The following is a 19501-nucleotide window of genomic DNA, read 5'->3' as shown; positions in this document are numbered from 1 at the left end:
TTGAAAGATATATGTGGGAATCCAATCTCCATTCATGAACTTGTACATTTAATTTCCAATAATATTCCACCCAATATTTGGTTGCATTATTTGTACGATCATTTAGACAAAAAATCAATAATTTTCATTTTGAATTTTATTTTTGTTCAATAAATTGTAAGTAACTTGTTTTCCATATCAATATGTCATATTATTTCGCAATTTATGTATTCCTATCCAATTATGTATTTTTATAAGTATAAATAGACACTTGTTTATACAATACATAATAAATTTACCTAAATCCGTGTAAGTGTTAGGCTCTAGCCTACCGCATAACTAGCAATTAGCGTCTTTTAAAACCTTGAGCATTATTAGGGATGAAAGAACTAGCTAGACCTTTTCATTATCTCTCTTTCTCTTCAAATTATCTCACCTATCATGTTCATCTAAGCATAATATGATTATTAATTTCCGTCAACCATGAGTTTGTCGGGATCCCAGAAGGAAATCGAACACAAAACTTCATCTCTCATGGTGCAAAACGAATGTTCTAAATTTTAGAACTTTTTTTCAAGGGTCGAGAAAAAGAAACGTTAAGGAGAGAAAGAGGAAGCAGATGATATACTCCGTCAGAAACCCTCAAGCCAGTTGTTAATTGCACCATGCCTTGACTACCAATTAGCTGTCATGTAAATTAAGAGTGCATGCGAAGTAGCTAATATATGCAAAGGAGCTTCATCTGGGGAATCGTGCACGAAAACTTACCATCTTTAGGGTGTAAGAGGGGAACAAGAACCCCAGAATGGTAAAAGGGCAAAAGGCCCCACAAAGTATTCAGATAACGCAGAAGGCGATATGATAGATGAGAAAACATAAAAGAAAAAAAAAAAAAAAAAGCAAAAAAGGGACATATAATAGAGCAAAGCATGGCTTCGATGCTGCTCTGTTTATTGCCCTTTCTTATGTCATGTCACCCCATCAACCAGGTATCTTACGACACCTGATTTTTTATAGGGCCATCAATAGTGATAGGATACTAGGAAAATAGTTTTCGTGATAAATTTGATAATAGTTTTTACTACGAGGATTTTATCTTATTTGTTTATCATGAACGTTTTCTTTCGAATATTCTGTCATTACGGAGATCATTTTTTTTATATTTATTTTCAAGTTACTAATGTACTTATTAGAAAATGAAACTTATATAATGAATAACTCGCATTGTTATACATTAACTGTATTTAACTATTCATATTTAATTTTACCAAACAACGACGATTATGATAACGCGCGTAACTGGTTATAGAAGAGGAAACTTGGGAACTTTTTAAGTTAACGAACGTAGAAGAAGCGTTAACTTGGAATTTGAACTTGCCAACCTGAATGATCGGGGGTCAATGTGTTTCCCTCCAGAGAGTTTCAATTCAAATTACAACTGGGCTTATTGTTTTATAATCATCAATATAAGTTTGTTATAATGAAAATACTGTTTCGGCCGATATGTAGGTATACTTTTGGAGATTTTTAGTATGCCTGCGTGTATAGAGATTCTTGGTCATTTTAAGTTCGATTTTCTCTAAAAACGAATGTGAACCATATTATTGTCAGTCTATTGTGATGCTAAACCCACCATCTCCCCCTTGGTATAAATACTATCGTTTGTTCAACAACAAAAAAATGGTCTGTGAGATTGCTATAACTTATCACTTTGGTCCCTGAGATTTAAATCGATAGAAGTGGTCCCCGAGTTTGTCCACTATCAATCATTTTAATCATTCCATGAAAATCTCCATCAAATTATTTAATTCTTTATTCAACATCAACATGGGATAGATCGTTGTAGAATTTTGTTATTTTTTCAATGCATGTGACAAATTAAGAAGGAATATTCTAGGCCTTGAAGTTTCACATTGACAAATTTTCCCATGTGATGAAGCAGAGAAACGGAGGACTTATACATTGATCATTGTTTGTGGAATTTGTCAATAGGACTGATTGATGACTATACAAACATGTGACAATAAGGAAATTAAAATGTGTTATTTTGAATGCTTCGGCCTGTCATCCTCATCGCAAGCAAGATTAGGTGGTGATCTTTCAAAATTCATGCTTGTCTTCCCTTCAAAGCCAACATTTCCTCTGGCTGGTTATAGCTAGGCCCATGCAAGACTTAGGGTTTTTGCTCATCACTTACCCATACTACCCTAGCTAGCTAACTTATGAGTATGAAATGAATCGTAAACTTGAACGTTTGAAATTAGTGAATTGTCGTATCCGAAGTTCGTACTAGCACAATTTTCTCATTGAGAAATTAAATTGTGACAGAAATTTAAAAGGACGGAGCCTACAACACGGAAACATCGCGACATGTCCTGCATGAAGACAATAAAAACATTATAAAACTTATAAAACATGCGACAAGGATGCATGCATGCATGGCAATTAATTAATAATGTAAGAGGGTCGATTTTTCTACCTCCATAGGCCCCTCAAGGCTCAAACTAACCCATGCATCTTTTACTGTTCCTTTGCCCCCAATGAACGTTAATCTCAGTCTTATCCTCAAAGCAAATACCAATCAGATACTGAACACTTCTGTTCCATTGCCCCCAAAGATCAGTCGCATGTCTGCACGTGATTGATTTCTTATCATTGATGTCGCATGCGTGTTCTATCGTGAAATATATATGTACATGTGGTTAAGAATTATTCTCGCGTGCGCTTGATTGACTGAACGCAACCGTCCTCTAGAAATTACATTTAAAGTTGTCTTACCCGTGCATCTGATCGATCAAGTCGGGTGTCCTCGGCTGGGATAAGACAAGGAGTGCCTAGTATTTTCAGGTTTCTTTTTTTGGTACCTTTCGATGGATAATGACTAGTGCTAAATCCTGTAGAGTCCTAATCAACCAACTAGAAACATGGTGAAGTACAAACATGAGGGTCTCTCCTAAAGCCCTAACAAATTTGCAGTTGGAAGGTCAGGGATATTTTCTTTGGTCCAGCCCATGAACAACCTACAAATTGAAGAGGCCCATTTTATTAGGCCCAGCCCAGTTAAGACTTGAAAGCAGCAAAGTACAAGTACAACTGAACAGTGTCAACAGAAGCAGACCACTCAATTCAAAGCTTCCCGCGGCGTTTCCGCAGAGTACGAACTCGCCGTACGACCTCCAGCCAATGAAAGTCACGGCATCGCCGCTGCTCTTCTGCCACCCAGTGCTGCGGTGGAGGGCTCCCATTGGCTCTCTCCACCTGTATATTCAACGCTATTCACTTCCTCAGCCGTAGCTGGTAAGCAAACCAAAACCCTAGCTTCTTCTGTGTTTCTCTGAGAAAACTTTCACAACCCCTTCAGAACTTCTTCTTTTTCTTCACATTTCTTGTTTTCACTCAGCATTTTCGCAAGAATCATGGCTGGCTCACCTCCATTTCCCAGACGGTTTTTCAAGCCTTTGATTCCCGGCTTCGAATACGCAGTCGTATGCTCTCTCTCTCTCTCTCTCAGTAATTTTCTTGTATGCGAAATATTGTAAATTTTAATGAGACATGTTATTTTTGTGGGTTTTGGATTTTGTTCATCTGCTTCCTTACTCTTATTTTGTTTAGGATTTCATCTAAAACATTAGTTCTCCTGGAAATTTATATCACATTTTGTTTGTCCATCCTTATTTAACATAGACATCGAGTTTGTCCATTTTTCAGATTGATTGATTCGGACGTGTGAAATGCTGATTGTAATGAAGAGGCTGATGAGTGAAATGCTGTGAATATGTATTACCTTGGTGATACTCCGTTTATTTCGTAAATTCTAGCTGCAGGTTCATCCATGTTAACATAAATGTCGACTTTTCATCACATCTTCGCTGTTTGATTGGTTAGGAAATGAGACCTAATGTTTTTATTCTGCTTATCAACAGTCAATTCCGGCGAGTTTTTCTCAGAATCTTAATGAAAGGAACGCGAAGAAAGCGGTTATTGAAAGCTGCCAGGGATCATGGGAAGTTGGAGTTGCTAGGACTGGGGAGGGAACCCTCTATTTTGAAGGCGGTTGGGAAGAGTTTGTGAAGGATCACAACCTGAAAGTCGGAGAATTTCTTGTGTTCAGACACCTAGGCCGCATGGTTTTTCATGTCAACGTGTATGAGCCACTTGGTTGAGAGAAAGTGTTTCCTCCTCCTCCTCCTCCTCCTGCCGCTGCACCATCAACCTCGAGTCCTCTGTTCTTCCTCAAAAGCATTTCGGAAACTCATTCTCTGCCCAGCAAGTGCTATGTGGTAGGTTTTATACCTTCCCTTCCCCGTACAAATGTGTCGTGATACCGCGGTGAAAGTTCTGAAGCTGTCTTCTTTGTTTTGTTGATTTTGGATCCGTTCTAATTCTAGCGAGTGTTCATGGCAGACTATTCCGTCGGGAATTGTGAAAGCCCATGGCCTTGGTGACAGAAAGAAAATGATCCTCAAAGTTCCGTTTGTTCAAGGAAAATGGCCGGTGGAACTTGGAACTTGGCAAGGCGGAAAGAGAGGTGCAGCCATTAGTCTTCGGACCGCAATAAGAACGAGGGGATGGTACAAGTTTTACGAGGACAACGGGCTCAAGATTGGAGATTGCTGCAAGTTTGTGCTGAAGGAGGTGCCGGATTCAAAATCGAAGCCTGTGATAATGGAGGTCGACATAAAACGCATGGTCCTGGGATCATCCAAGGCAGTTGTTAACTTCGAATGATTTGGAGAAATATGACTTATGTACTCACTTATAACATAGCTTAGGATTTAAGCAAAATATTTATCACAAGTACATTGGCCTCGAATTCTTTTCAGAACGGTTAGAAATAGCTGATAAATTCGCCAGCGTGCCATGCCCTTGTTTCAATATTTTTTCTTCCTTGTTGGAGGGTTAAACCAAGGCGATCGAACTGCTACGATGAAGAGTTGCGTGGAACTTGTTGTGCTTAGCCGGACAAAGAGATTGCTTGAAATTTAACTCATACCGTGAACTTGAACGATGTTGATGATATTGAAATTGTTGCATGAAGATTTGATGGCCATCTGCAAGAGTTTCTTGGTTAATACATAAGAAATGCAGTGACAGATATTCACAAAACATGTCCATGGATTAAGGAAAGACTTGAACCTTGAACTGAATCTCCAAATCAACTCCGAGATCACGTGTCCATCTTCCGAATCTGCAATTTTCCATACAAATCCAAATCCAAATGTTCCGAATCTGCAATCCATTCAAATCCAAATGTCCCTAGAAGGGTAACTGCTCCAATCACTTTCCCTCCTCTTCCGGTCTTCCCACTTTCAGGAAATATCTCTAGGAATTTGATTGTCCCTCAGCTGCTTTCCAGACACTCTTCATATAAAGCAGGCAACCGCATCAAGCCTGTCATCTTGAGCTTGTTGCTTAATTCGTCCAACACAGTGTATATCTCTTCTGATTCAGGGTGTGTCTTGTCGGCAACAAGAAACTCATGAACTACATCTCCAATCTCGATCATGCTACATCCAGGTAGCTTGCAAATACTCGCGTTAACCATTGCCTCTCGAACTGCTTTAACCCTGTCAAACCTTCGTGCTGCAGCGTACATATTTGCCAACAGCACGTAGGAGCCCCCATCCATTGCTTCTAAGTTGAAAACATGATCAGCCACCCACTCTCCTACCTCAGTATCATCATGAATGCTACAAGCATTAAACAGTGATCCCCATACAACTACATTTGGTTCAATATCCATCCTCTCAATAAGCTTCCTTGCTTCTTTCAAAAGTCCAGCGCGCCCAAGAAGGTCAACCATGCAACCATAATGCTCAACTTTTGGGGCAATCTTATAAGTTTTCACCATCAAATCAAAGTATTGTTTACCTTTTTCAATCAAACCAGCATGTGCACAAGCATGTAAAATCGAAAGGAACGTTACACTATCTGGCATGACACCTGATTTTCTCATATCATCAAAGAGCTCTATTGCAGATCCAGCCTGCCCATTTGACGCATATCCAGAGAGAATAGCGTTCCATGTTGCAACAGTTTTCTTATCCATTTGATCAAACACGTCTCTAGCTGCTTCAATGGAACCACATTTTGCATACAGGTCTACCAAAGATGTACCTATAAACACGTCCCAAAGTCCATTCTTCTCTGCGAATTTCCGAACCCAGTTTCCTATATTAACAGCACCCATTTGAGCACAAGCGGACAACAAGCCTGAAATCGTGAACGTATCAGGCTTAACATCCAAACAACACATTTCCCTGAAAACATCAATTGCTTCTTTCGACAACCCGTTGAGGGAATAGCCACTTATCAAAGAGTTCCATACCACAGCATTCTTCTCAGGCATTCCCTCAAACACTCTCTTTGCATAATCCAAACACCCACATTTTGCATACAAATCAACAAGTGCAGCTCCAACTTTCACATTTGACCCAAAAGTCACCTCTTTTCTCAAAAACCCATGAATCTCTCTTCCAAATTTCAAATTTTTCGAAACCGTGCAAGCCGAAATCAATGCCAAAACCGCACTTTCATTGGGTCTAACCTCTCCATCTTCCACCATCTCCCTAAAAACCTCACAAGCTTCAAAAACCATCCCGTTTCGAGCATAACCCATTATCATGGAATTCCAGAAAACAACATCCTTCACCGTAAATTCATCAAACACCTGCCTTGCACCCTCAATTTTCCCACAAACCCCATAAAAGTTCAGCAAAGAAGTACACAAATACCTGTCGAAGTCAAACCCGATTCTCACAACCACACCATGAACCTCCCTCCCTTTGTCCATATCCGATTCGCTAGCGCAAGCCTTCAACACAAAAGGGTAAGTAAACCTGTCGCCCAAAGCATTTTCTTGCACCCTCATCATGTTATAAATCGACAGAGCAACAAATGGGGTTTCTGATTGGGAATGTGCTCGGATCATGGAATTGTAGACGAAAACGCTTGGTTCTTGAGTTCGAATCAATAAGCGGGTGGCGTAGTTCAGAGATTGAGGGAGCAGGAAGGAATTGGTGATCTGGGTGAGGATGAATTGGTTGTAGGAAAGGCCCGAGATTAGGGATTTGGCGTGGATCTGCTTCAGTTGTTGAAGGCTTGTGCAGGTCTCGATGAGAGTTAGGAGGGATTTGGGGACTTGAGATTTCATTGGGGAATCAACGGATCGCCGGGAATGTTTAGCTCTTACCCCGTTCGACCGTCACCGTAAGGTGGCGGGGAAATAAGGAGGGAAACGAAGAGTCGGGCAAACGTTTTCAAGTAACGGCATTTTCCCGGCTCTTGAACGAAAATGACGTTTATACCCCTGATTCGGTATCTCCTTCCTCATCCCCGTCTCTGATGCAAAGCTGGCCACATTATTCGCAACCTCCACTGCGACAAACAAGAAAATGACGTTTATAAACATAAAATTTTCTATGTTGCGGATTGTTGATATCATTGATATTTCGAACTTACACAGTTTGTTATTATATCGTCGATATGGAGTCGATATTTTGTCCACAAGAATCATTTGTGTGAAACATAGCAAAATTGTTTCAACTCTAACCCATCAATTTTGGCATCTTTTCGCTTAGTCAAGAAAAATGATAAACACACCCTTTTTATTCTGTTTCTGTACACTCCTATGACGACTCAAGGTTTTCATATTAATTTTCCTAGTTCAATCAATACAAGACTGGGTAATAAGATGCAAATTTTTTACAAATCCTACTTCTTTTTGCACTGCCGAAAGAAGTCGCGAATTCAAATTTCCATCCCCCGTCGATTTAAAACAACAAAAACCCACAAATGTCTTGGCTAGGCAAGAAAAGACACACATCCATGATCAAATCTTGTATACAACAATCATCGAACAAAATGAAGACTCGAATAATCTGCAGCAAACATGTTTCTTTCGTGTAAATAAAACGTAGCCAAATTGATAGAGGTTAACAACTTATTTCACAACATTTGTGTACAAAACTGCAACTACGAATCTAAAATCCACAACAGAGAACACCCTACTTTTAAAAATTTGATTCTCAAGACAAATGGATGCGTTCCTCCCGCTGCCTAATTAAAAACATATGGCATTGTTTACTGATACTGAAAGCATTAACCTGGTTTGAGCCAATCCGGCTGATGTGGTGGGCGGAAAGAACCATCATGCAGTCCCAACAACACGAACATGATATGGGGGCCCACGGCAGAATATTGGCTCATCGGATGATTTTGTTCTTGCACGAGCCCTGAGTATATCATTAGCATCATCGATCACTGAGGCAGCTACCAGCGTGTACTCACCCGGGACAAGAAAATACAAAGAGAAAGAATGCTTAATTTCTTCAAGTGGGGGAACCTCCACGGTGATCCCGCTCAAAACACCTACGTACGAATTCAATTATCACACAACACAAGTGAGATTCTATTGCAAATTTCAGGGGAAGTTCTAATGACAATGACCTCAAAACAAACGGTTCAGAAATAAACAAAAAAATAGGCAGGATTCAAAATTTGATAACCAATTAACCAGGTACTAAAATGCTTATTTCCGAAAAATTTATATGCCTCGAAATAAATACACACACCTACACGTAATAGAAGAGTGAATATCTCTAAATACTAAAACAGGCTTGTCAAAAAGGGATAATCATAGAACATTACCAGAATACAAGACAGTTGCCTTTGTACACTCTATGCAATTCTCTCCAGCAACGTCTCTGCATGTAATGCTAAGACTCATTTTGATCATCTCCTTCGTGTTATTACGAACCATAACTTCCATTGGAGTCATTTCATGCGCCTGCACAGAACCCTTAGCTGCAGAAGGGTGAACTTGAAAATTGTGCTCTGTGTGTGAACCAGAATGTTCAAGTGCAAGGCCGTTTCTAGAAAGCCTGAAGCAAAATGTCAATGGATCTGGCAGCAGTACATCCATAACAGATGTCTGAAGGGCTGCCTGTATAGCATCCTTGATATTCAATTCTCCACAGCTGTTTCGACCTGATTGCCACCTAACCTTTATCTTAGATATGAGGTTCTTGATAGAAGCATTAAGTTCAGCTTTAGTATTCCGTTCCGAGAAGCTTGAATTTCTGCCACTAACAGCCCCATCTGCCAGATTATCCTTCACAAAAAACGAATCATCAAGAACTGGTAGTTTAAAATGCTCCAGTGGTATCAGTACCCTCGCAGAACAATCCCGATCAATTCTTGTTTTAGGGTAACCATATTCAGTAGCATCTTGATCACCAGAAAGTACATGCTCATGACTAGCGTTCTCCAGCTGGACAGAAACAGTAATTTCAAAGACAACATCTGTGGGATTAGACAACTCAAGTTCAAGAAAGCGTAGTCCCCAACTTCCTCTGAAAGGATCAATCTTCACCAATCTGTCCATCTTGGTAGGAGAACCAAGAGCGTCAGTAGGGCTATTCTCAATATCAACTGGTTTTGGAAGGTTTACACCCACTTGTGCAGGAATCTCCATCGAAAGCAGACGAGCCTTTACAAAAGACAAACCCTGAAGAACACAAATCTGCAAAGGAACAAGAAGGCGCCTGCCAGGGGGGATAGCAGATTTATCTGTTGGAGGATCTCCAGCATTTGTCAGAGGCCCTGAGAAACAAAATGAAAAGAAATCAAGTCACAGAAGTTAATGGTACTTGTTGTCACTACTCAGGAACGAGGTGGCACAGGGGAGGTGCATATGATACATGACAACTGTAGCCAGTTAGAATGGACAGTTCAGAAAATTGTTTAGCATTCAGTTTCTTATTATATATACATAACAATTGAAAATAAAGAGGGCTTACTATATATACTTGAACATCAGAAGATAACAGTAAATATAAAATAATGCACATAATTCATCTCATTTTAGCTCTACGTGATAATGCATGTGTGCGAGCGAGAGAGAGAGAGAGAGAGAGAGAGTACTATATTGGTTATGGATTTATTAATACCTGCATAATGGATTAACAATATGGGGTTACTTCCATCCTTAGACTGCCTCGCAGTGCTTCCAGAGGCACTCCTGCCTGCAGCAGTCTCAGGATCTGCTACAACATGGCGCCAAGCCTTTAAGGTCACAGGTATAGTCACTTCGGCCCCAGGCCTCAAAGGAAGGGCTGATTTTAAGGTTTCAGACGCAATTGAGATAACAGAATCTTGGTTTTTTCCTGATAATGATACATGTGCTTGCTCAACTGGAACTGTACCTGCATTAGCCAGACTGATCCACACATCACGAATTTCACCCTCATGAAGAATGATTGCACCATCACCACCAACTACACGTGAAACCAGCAATGGTAATGGTGGTACCACAGAAATGTTCGGAACAGATATGTTTTTCAGCCTCGCAGACCCACAGCATCTGAAAGGGTCAGAAAGCACAAGTCCTTGTGTAGCTCCAAGAAGCAGATTATCAACATCCTTAAACAGGTGTTCAGTAATAACACCAAAGCAGTGGACAGTGCACCCAGGAATTGTCACTGGCCCAACTGCAATCGGGATCCCAGATAAGGTGATCACTTTTGATGAATTGGGTGGAAGATTTACAGTAACAGGAAAAGCATCAAAATTTCCTGAAGGCACTGAGAGATATATGCTATCAACCCTCAAATCAAAGCCACAAGGGTTTGCCAGTTCGACTAAAATCTGAACAGGTTCTCCAACAATCCAAACGAGGTCCTGTTTGGCATTACTGTTTGTGTCTCCCTTGCTGAATGGTGTATAAATAAACGGACCAGTATTAGCAGCTCCTGCCCACCAGTCTTCTCTTCCTGGATTGCGCTTTACAATGTCCATTTGTGAAGGATGGAGAGGAAAAGAATACAATCTAGAAGCAAAGAAGATGATTAAATTTGGGAATTCATACTAATATTAAGTGACACTTATAATAAAAGCACTAATGATTATTTGTCCATATTCAGTCAAGATCAACTTGGATATGGCAAGATTCTTAGAGGAACAAAGGAATAGAGTTTTACTCATCCGCAATATGAATAGAAGACTACATAGCTACACAAAAGGTTCTGAGCGAATCATAGTTCTACAAAAACTATATAGGTAAACAAAATATTGTTTTAAAAAATGATGCTAAAGAAAGAAGCCTCGACTTGTTGAAAACAAAACAAGAGAAAGGACTCTAGCATCCATAAGAACATTAATAAGCTGGTCAGAGCTAGGAGGTATCTACTTCTCATTGCTGCATTCTAATGTTAGAGAAAGAATATCTGTCAGTAGTAATTCACATAGCAGAATAATCCTCCTCACTGACAGATTAAATGTATTTAGATAGCATTTAATCATACATCAAAAACTTATGTTAAAAGAAATAGTAATTAGTTCAACCCTAGTTATCATGGTGTCTCAGTGCAACTTTATATTTGTCATGCAGCAAAGACTATGGAGAAAAATTACCTATAGGACAGCAAATACTATTATTGTTATTAGGCTTCATAAGTAATAAACTGTTCATGTATTAACAGGAAAAATGCTTAGGTACTGGTGAAAACCTGATGAAAGGTAAAGCAGGGTCAGCACAGCGAGTTCCTGATGGCAACCTATCTGCTGAATTTGAAAGTGCACTAGCAAGACCATTTTGCCCAGCAGGTGTAATTAAGGGATAATATGATCTTAGTAATCTTGCAGCTGCACCCCAGGCAGCAAGAGGATCTCCTGCACGGACAGCGGATAGCAGAATCTCTCTGAGTACAACCATCTGTAGTGTGCTCCACTGAGACTCAAAAAGAGAGACAACTGACTGGTGGAGCATTTTCCCACCCTCTGCAAGACTTGACCCAATTTCCTTCTGTGAAAAACAAAACAAGAATGAGTAGCTAAAAACTTACTACGAATATGCTCACGATCAAAGCCACACGCTATATAAGAACGTTACTAAAGAGTAATAATGCAAGACAGTTACTAGGGAATAAAACTCTCAACCATATTCTTCATTTGCACTATTCCAAAATACAACAGAGAAGAGACTGATATGTGCCATCAATGATCAAGACCTCAAATTCACAAAGTAAGCCATAAATTCCATCTCAAAAGACACATTAAAGCATGTGCAGAAGCATGCAGACAGACTGAAATGCTAAATATGACCAGGAATCATTTGCTTAATACTTAACACTCACTTTAGGAAGCGAGTCTTCAGAGATGGAAGCTCTACTTTGAACATGGTAGGCTCTTGTTGTCATTGCCAAAACTTGCATTGCACTAATGGCAGCCAGTCTATTATCCTGCTGTAGATATAACTGAGCCACTTGCCTTGAGAAAAAAGCAGCCTTTCGCTGATAACCAAGAGTTCCATATAAACGAGCTATTTCAACATATAAAACAAGTCTATCACTGGCATCAATCAGAGATTTAGCACCATCTGCTGCACTTGTAAGTAGTTCCACTACCTCCTTAGCCAGCTCCCGTCTGCCACAGTAAAACCAGAAACAAATTTCGTAGGAAAGTGTAAAATCGAACTATTTCCAAAGTCTTTTTGTCATCTCATGGACATAAATGATCATAACTGGAACTATTATGGAGCACCTACTTCAACTTTTAGAGATAGAATTCAATTTATTTATCATCATTTACCGAGAACGGAAGATTAAAAGTCAGACTCATAGATAGAAACAGTATACGAATAAGATCCAGTCAGAACGTTATCCAGTAAAAACGGTAGATGCATCTAATACAAGCTGCGTGCATCAAATTATAAAATTTTGATAAACAAAACATACCTGCAAAGAAACCTTGCCAGTTTCAATGTAGCCTCTAGTTCAAATGTTAAGGGTGAAACTCTGCACATAAATAATTAATAAAAGTAACAGTTAAAAGAATGCATACGTTAATAAAGCAATAACCATCTAAATGCAATAGCATCAGGAATTACCTTTGAGCATTTTCTTGTACAAATGACTTCCTGTAGTGCAAGATGACACTACTGTATCGATATCTAACTTCATCATCAACACCTGAATCCCTTTCGCCCATTCGATCAATCTAACATGTTTATATAAGTCAGTAAGTAGGAAATCTAGGCAACAAATAAACCGGGAAGCCATGAAAGCCTACTGTGTTATCAAACACAGGTAGCCATGCAAAAATCCAGAGAGTGAGCCATTACCAGTAAGGCACAGACACTGCCCTCCAATGCACCAGCATACCAGAAAAAATCTCCAGTCAACCTAGCAAGTTCTAGTGCAGTAGAGTAATGAGCATTGGCATCAACAGGTGATCCTGCCAACAAGCAATAATCACCCATTGTCTTCTGCGCTCGCCCGAGCCTCCGCTTCTTCGCCTTTATAACCTGCCATTTTAGAATTTTTTTTGTTCACTTCATCTTTCGGTAACATTTAACGCATAAATTGAGATACCAACACTCCGATTAAAACACTAACATTTCGATAAATACATACTAGACTACTAATTATTATAATAACAGAATAAATCCTATAGGACACCTAGACATGAACCTCCTCTGAGTTGAGAGTGGCTTGAGAATCCAAAGGCGTCTTGACAATGGTTCCTGCAGGCTCAGCTTTCAGCACCCATTTCTCGAACTCCATCAGCAGTGATGCCGCAATGTCCTGCATCATTGTCTGCAGGTGGAACTCCAGAGTCGCCCGATCCGCCGGCGGAAACAACATCAAGTTCCCTCCTTTCTTGCTCCCATCCTCCAACTGTAATCCAATCAACACACAATAAATCCAAAAAGATTCGAAATTTCGAAGAGGAAAAAAGTAACAAATTGAAACTAATCGAGATTAGCATTCTCTGGACCTGAGAATCGCCGGGGCAGAAGGCGAAGCAGCGATCGACGAGGGCGGAGGAGTAGGCGCGGCGAGCCGAGTCGAATTGATCGATGACGGAGTCGAGATCGGGAGACGAGGGGCAGTGGCAGATGCCGATGACAGCTAAGGTTTTGCGATTGGACTGGAAATCCTCCCACGGCGACGGTGGGGCCCCGCCGAGGACGAACTTGAATCGGAGGTTGCCGGAATCCCAGGGCTGGTGGGCGAAGGGGGACTTCTGGTGCTCAGTGTAGAAGGAGCTGATGGCGGAGAGAGGGATCGTCTGGTGGCGGAGCAGCATCGAGTGGTAGTCGCGGAGGAGGACGGGGGGCACGTGGCCGATGGGGAGGACAGCCACACGGATCATGGAGCTGGTTTCGATGCTAACGTCCGGCTCCATTTTGGCGGGAGATCGGAGGGTGCAGGGGGATTAGGTGTGGGAGTGGATCGGGAGCAAGGGAGTGGAGATGTCGCTGCGAGGAAGACACAGATCGTGTTCTGAGATTCTTGGTTAGTTAAGAAGAAGGGTGGAGGAAAATATGTTTGGTTGTAGGGTTATCCGGACTCTGGATCGGGGATAGAGATATCCTTGGATAAGTGCAGGACAGTTTATGCAACAAACTAATCAATTATGTTTATTGCAATTTTGGACTCCATCGACATAGTTAATAACTTAATGTGTACTCCTTAGATTTTTTAATTTAACATTTAATCTAATAAATTTATTATTTAACAAAAAAAATACCTTAATATAAACTCTCATCATTCTTTCCTTTGCAATTTTATCCAAAACAACCGATGTCTCCTTGCAACCAGTTTGGTTAAAAAGAGACAAGTGCCGAAAAACAATAAGTGTAATTCCCACCCAACTTCAACTAATGTCCTGCAAAGCATCGCATCCAAATAAAGTAGTAACACACTAATGGTGTCATCCCAAATGTAGAGACAAAAAAAATTTACTAATCGTACTGATTACAAATTCCATTAAAAAAATTTCAATTTCAACAACTCGAATTTAAACCATTTTGCTTATAAATAAATATAAATGTCACTGTATAAACTAGAATTTAATACCCGTTTATTTTGTATGAAGTGCCATTGAGTTGAGGTGGTAGTGGTGGATTAGCATTCGCGCCTTGTTGGGCCGTTCGGAAACAAAAACCCTGCCGAACGGAATTGAAATTGCAACACGCACCAACTCATCTTCTTCTTCTTCTTGTTCAAGCTTGAGAAGTTGCAGAGATCCCATGGCGGACAATCTTGACCAGTGCTCCCCCCTTCTTCAAGAAATCCTAAACTCGCTATCCCAATCAGTCGATGAACCCCAAACCTCCGTCTCAGAGCTCATCAGCTTCCTCGATTCAACCCTAGACGCCGCTCTGTCAGACCCAGAAAACGAAGACGCAAAAGCCAACGCCTTCCGAGCTCTCACGAAAGTCCACCAATTCGTCTCTTCCCCTTCACTCGACCAGGTTTCGTTTCGTTAAAGTCGTCTGCTTTTGGTCCTTTACTTGTTTGTGCAGTTTGATGTTTACCAACTGTTTGATTGTTTGCCCAGGTGATCATCGAAGCACTCTCCTTTGAGTTGCCAATGGCGGTTTCGAAGTTCGGAGGCGTCTCGGATGGATGCCTGGAGCTTGTTGAGTGCACCATTGATTGCTTTATATCAATGTGTAGTCCACGAGACATGCTTTCGATTCTTTGTGAGGTAAATATGTGGCCTTTTTAGTGATTTTTATGTGAACTTGATACTTGTTGTATTGATGGTTTTGTTGGGTTTTAGTTCTTTGATGATTTTTTATTGTGATTGGGTCAGGCATTGGCTCCACCAAGTGAAACAATCAGGGATTCTGGTTATATTGCGCCTCTTCTAACTGGGCTTTCGAAAGGTAATTTAAATGAGCTTAACTAATTAAATGGTTAACTAAACTAACAGTTAAATTGTTATCAGATGCATTTTGTGTTTCGTACATGTAATTGAATTGTGCCAATTGAGTTGTTGCCAGCGCTACTTTGTTAATTTTGTGTTGCTGTTTCTTTTGTTAATTTCAGTGTTTCTTTCCCTTCAGAGGCGTCACTTTGAGCAAGTGAAAGTAGCAGTTCCCATTATCGTTAAAGTTTTGAAGGGCCGGTCTTTGGAGTTGGAAGATGAAGATCCAGAATTTAAGAATTTGTTTGACAGAGCTATGGGGATTGCAAATTCCATACGTGCGGTTTGCCTAAAGTTGGTACGTGACAAACTGATAAGATGGATGTTACTGGTTTAGCGATATTCTTTGATTCTTATCATACTCTCTATTTGATCCTGATGGTCTTTTGCTCCATGACACAGGAAGGTGTAGAAAGTGAAAAGCTTCGTGCTCTACTGGGTCTTTATGTCGTCGAGATTATGGTTGGTATCATTTAATCAAAGTTTCAGTTTGACTCTTTTTTCGTCTGTGTTATATAAACAGAAATTCCAATCTAAACTCTATTACATATCACGTCTCCCTTATTTGATTTGCTATCTTTCTGTCTTGTGTTGGTTTCCTTAAACACGCCATTTATGTGCAGGCTGTTGTCAGCATGAATCATAATGTTGCAAGTTCTCAGCCGTTTGTTTTGCAGCTGTCTAGTTTTTTCCCGTTTTGTGGTTTGTCATATCTTGGTGTAATAACTGGGTCGGATGTTGACAAAATAACTAGGGCAGTAGTTGGAGGTTAATCCTTTCAATCACTGTTCTTTACCTTGTATTCTATTATAGTTCACTCTATTTGTTACCCAATTGTTAGGCCCTTGATATTTCGTTTCTTTTCTTGTTCCTTTTTACACTCAGAAGATGAAGATGATTATATGAGTTGTTTATCCGATGTCAAATGCGGTGCACCTCTTTCAGGTTTATGTTTCTAAATTCTGATCACTCCTTATTATATCAATTTTTTTGTAGCTCGACACTTTGTCAATTGATTTTTGTTTTTTCTGTTGCTTTATTAAAGTGATCTGGGGCCATGCTTCTGATGACGTTGTTGGGGCTGCTGAGGAGGATTTGAATTCCGTCAAGGATGAACTTAAGGATAACCAGACTGAAAGGTGGCAAGCTGTTGGCATGCTAAAGCACATACTAGCTTCTGCCATTCTGCCATGGGAACTTAAAAGACATGCCATCAATTTCTTGATTTGCATTACAGATGGAAATATCTCCCACTGCGACGAACATAATGACTTCTCATCTTGCATGACTTCCGTTTTTGCAGCTCTGCAGGTTGCCTCTTTACATCATTCTACATTTTACGAACTTATTTATCAAAGAGGAAGAGAATCTAATCTTCTTTTTTTTCCTCATATGGGCATGGTACATTTTAGGCTGTTCAAATGATCATCATGTATGCATCAGATACAGTGCTGAGGAAGAATGCCTTTGAAGCTTTCAAAAGGGTGAGGATTTGTCTTAGTACTTGCATTTGTCCAGTAATCTAAATACGTGATAGTCTGACGCATTTTTCATACACAACTAATGGCTCGGTTTATGGTCATTTTGTAGTAAGCAAGCCCTTGCTTGTCATGTACTCTACTTAATTTGGGTTCAAAGTAAATTATTTACGGTACCCTCTGAATATTACTGCTCATTTTGTCTACCAATCAAAATCAGATTCTTGCTGATATTCCAGCTTCTCAGAGGTTCGACATGTTGAAGTCTTTGATCATAAATAGTAACTCTTCCTCGATGGTAAAACCTTTAGAGCCAGTTTTTGTGATATGTATTCCTTCATTTTTGTTGAATTATACTTGAAGCAGTTTTACCTAATGTGGCTGTTTCAACCATAGATTGCAATCCTTCTGGATATTGTTAAAGGGGAACTGCACAAGGAAAGCTGCCAAAACGTGGGAAATGATGAAGTACCTCAAGCCAAACCACCTACATTGTTTTGGACTGCCAATGTCCTTGAATTGGTGGAGTTGATTCTGAAGCCCCCGGAGGGCGGACCTCCATCGTTCCCTGAGGATACTGATAAGGTATTTCTTCAACTTGTTTTGTGAATATATTTTCATAAGCTGCTTGTGGTAATGAAGTCTTTATGTATGATTTACCAATATGTGTTGAGGAGTCTTTATATGTCGTCAAGCTTCAAATCTAAGATCTCAACAACATCTAAATATAAGATATTACAATACTTAGCTTTCCTACAATTACGAAAAGTAATCTTAAAGGACTTCCAACTTGGATTTATCTTGCGCAACCATAAATTGGTGTAAATTAGGCAACCGGTAATCTTGTTTAACTGCTGCAAATACAAATCTTCAATCTCTGCAGTTCTTGATACCCTGAAGTTACCTTTCTTTTCCTCCCTTCTTCATCATATTGTTCGTCATTACCAACAATGGTATTTCATTGCATAGCAGTTTTTAATTAATCCTCGGTCAGATGAGCTGAACATATGTATACTTATCTGCATTGAATGTCGAAGCTTTTGCCTGTGTCAAATATATTTGAGGTTAAATTTGATATGTCAGAAATTCAGGACTAAGTAGAGTCTAATTTTCATATTCTTTTTGTAATATGCATTTTCTCTGTCCTTGAATTTATCCCAATGTGTTCAGATGAAAAGTAAAACCCTTTATCTTACAAGATCTGTAATATTATTCTACAGGTTCTGTCGGCGCTCAATCTGTACAGATTTGTATTAATTACAGAATCGACAGGTAAACATATATCATCGTTGAATTAATTAAAGCAAACATAATTTTACTATCAGAGGAGAAAATATTAGACTATGAGTCTGATTTGTACTCTGATGAAAAATTTGCACAGGAAAAACCAACCACACAGGAGTGATCTCCAGAAGCAACTTACAGAAAGCCTATAAGGGGTGGCTTTTACCCCTACGAACCCAGGTAACCGCCCTAATGGCGGAGACCAGGAATGATTACGAGCTTCCACTTGATGCACTTTGTACTTTAAACCCAATCGAGTTAGTTTTGTACCGATGCATTGAGCTTGTTGAAGATCAGCTCAAGCAACAGTCTATGTAACGGTCGTCATCACCTGCATATTTGTGTTTCTAGTCGTTTACACCATTTACGGTGATAAGAATGCGAAGTAATACGAGAATTTGTCTTGCTACCGGTTGTATAAACATAATTAGAGAGATAGACACCAGGAGATGTACACCTGGGGATTCCTAAGATGCCTCAAGTTTCACAACCAAGCATCTTTATTCCGATTTTGAAATTGCGATTGCTACTAGAAGGAACATGCGATCTATCTGAGTATGTAATTTTAATGAGTTGTTGTATTAATTTTTTTTGAAGATAATAAATATTTCACCATTAATCAAATAGAATGAGAAACATCATCGATGAGGAAAAGGATTTCACGATTGCAAATGCAACAAAAAGACCATTCAAAACCTACCTCACGTAACCACATCGAACCGAAGGGAAAGATGCTATCATGAGGACAAGATCTTGCATCACTTTCTTATGAACTTGCAAAAGACGATGCTCTTTTGGCAAAGAAGCCCTATGAGACAATCACGAAGATGTCCTCATAGTCCTTTGCCTAGCGAACAAACAATAAAACCACAACCAAAACAAAACAAGAAAATGACAACACAAAATAAACTACGATCCCTCAATGATGGGAGACCTACACCTAAGTTTCGAATAGGAAAGATAAGCTCACAAGGCCTAAACTCTATGAGGCCAACTTCATCAAGACACACAAGGTAATTTGCATATAGTCATTGAAAACCATG

General features: G+C 39.8%; 3 protein-coding genes and 1 non-coding gene across 10 annotated transcripts; 2 read left to right on the top strand and 2 right to left on the bottom strand.

Annotated features, from left to right (window-relative positions):
• Positions 1-2773: 2773 nt before the first annotated feature.
• On the top strand, positions 2774-4792 carry LOC137732796 (uncharacterized). 3 transcript variants are annotated; one of them, XR_015957374.1, is made up of 5 exons: positions 2779-3276; positions 3380-3464; positions 3688-3803; positions 3903-4259; positions 4384-4792. It is a non-coding gene; the product is annotated as an uncharacterized LOC137732796 (transcript). The 3 variants fall into 3 exon arrangements; XR_015957373.1 differs by having other exon boundaries at positions 2774-3276; positions 3688-4259; XR_015957375.1 differs by lacking the exon at positions 3688-3803 and having other exon boundaries at positions 2792-3276.
• Positions 4708-7132, bottom strand: LOC137732788 (pentatricopeptide repeat-containing protein At1g08070, chloroplastic). The gene is made up of 2 exons (XM_068472059.2): positions 5116-7132; positions 4708-5030 (listed from the first exon to the last, which is right to left on the bottom strand). Exon 1 carries the CDS (start codon positions 7130-7132, stop codon positions 5321-5323), a length of 1812 nt encoding a protein of 603 aa, XP_068328160.2. The 3' UTR covers positions 4708-5030; positions 5116-5320.
• On the bottom strand, positions 4708-14367 carry LOC137732767 (trafficking protein particle complex II-specific subunit 120 homolog). Of its 4 annotated transcripts, XR_015957372.1 has the most exons (12): positions 13756-14322; positions 13449-13655; positions 13100-13282; positions 12866-12975; positions 12714-12773; positions 12114-12402; positions 11487-11782; positions 9930-10807; positions 8629-9582; positions 8085-8349; positions 5116-7356; positions 4708-5030 (listed from the first exon to the last, which is right to left on the bottom strand). XR_015957372.1 is itself a non-coding variant. In XM_068472052.2 (11 exons), exons 1-10 carry the CDS (start codon positions 14164-14166, stop codon positions 8129-8131), a joined length of 3609 nt encoding a protein of 1202 aa, XP_068328153.2. In that variant the 5' UTR covers positions 14167-14322; the 3' UTR covers positions 7808-7859; positions 8085-8128. The 4 variants fall into 4 exon arrangements, 3 of the variants coding, with proteins under 3 accessions (XP_068328153.2, XP_068328145.2, XP_068328155.2); XM_068472052.2 differs by lacking the exons at positions 4708-5030; positions 5116-7356 and adding an exon at positions 7808-7859; XM_068472044.2 differs by lacking the exons at positions 4708-5030; positions 5116-7356 and having other exon boundaries at positions 7861-8349; positions 13756-14367.
• Positions 14368-14823: 456 nt separating this feature from the next.
• ALF4 (aberrant root formation protein) lies at positions 14824-19082 on the top strand. 2 transcript variants are annotated; one of them, XM_068486213.2, is made up of 13 exons: positions 14824-15238; positions 15325-15474; positions 15583-15655; positions 15819-15994; positions 16099-16158; positions 16320-16464; positions 16582-16641; positions 16742-17007; positions 17109-17180; positions 17395-17472; positions 17571-17759; positions 18395-18446; positions 18556-19082. In XM_068486213.2, exons 1-13 carry the CDS (start codon positions 15014-15016, stop codon positions 18774-18776), a joined length of 1767 nt encoding a protein of 588 aa, XP_068342314.2. In that variant the 5' UTR covers positions 14824-15013; the 3' UTR covers positions 18777-19082. The 2 variants fall into 2 exon arrangements, with proteins under 2 accessions (XP_068342314.2, XP_068342321.2); XM_068486220.2 differs by having other exon boundaries at positions 14837-15238; positions 16585-16641.
• The last annotated feature ends 419 nt before the right edge of the window (positions 19083-19501 follow it).

This window comes from Pyrus communis, chromosome 15 (genome assembly GCF_041283825.1).
Source record: "Pyrus communis isolate YQ-2024b chromosome 15, ASM4128382v1, whole genome shotgun sequence".
Classification (NCBI taxonomy): domain Eukaryota; kingdom Viridiplantae; phylum Streptophyta; class Magnoliopsida; order Rosales; family Rosaceae; genus Pyrus; species Pyrus communis.
This window is presented reverse-complemented; position numbering and strand designations above follow the sequence as displayed.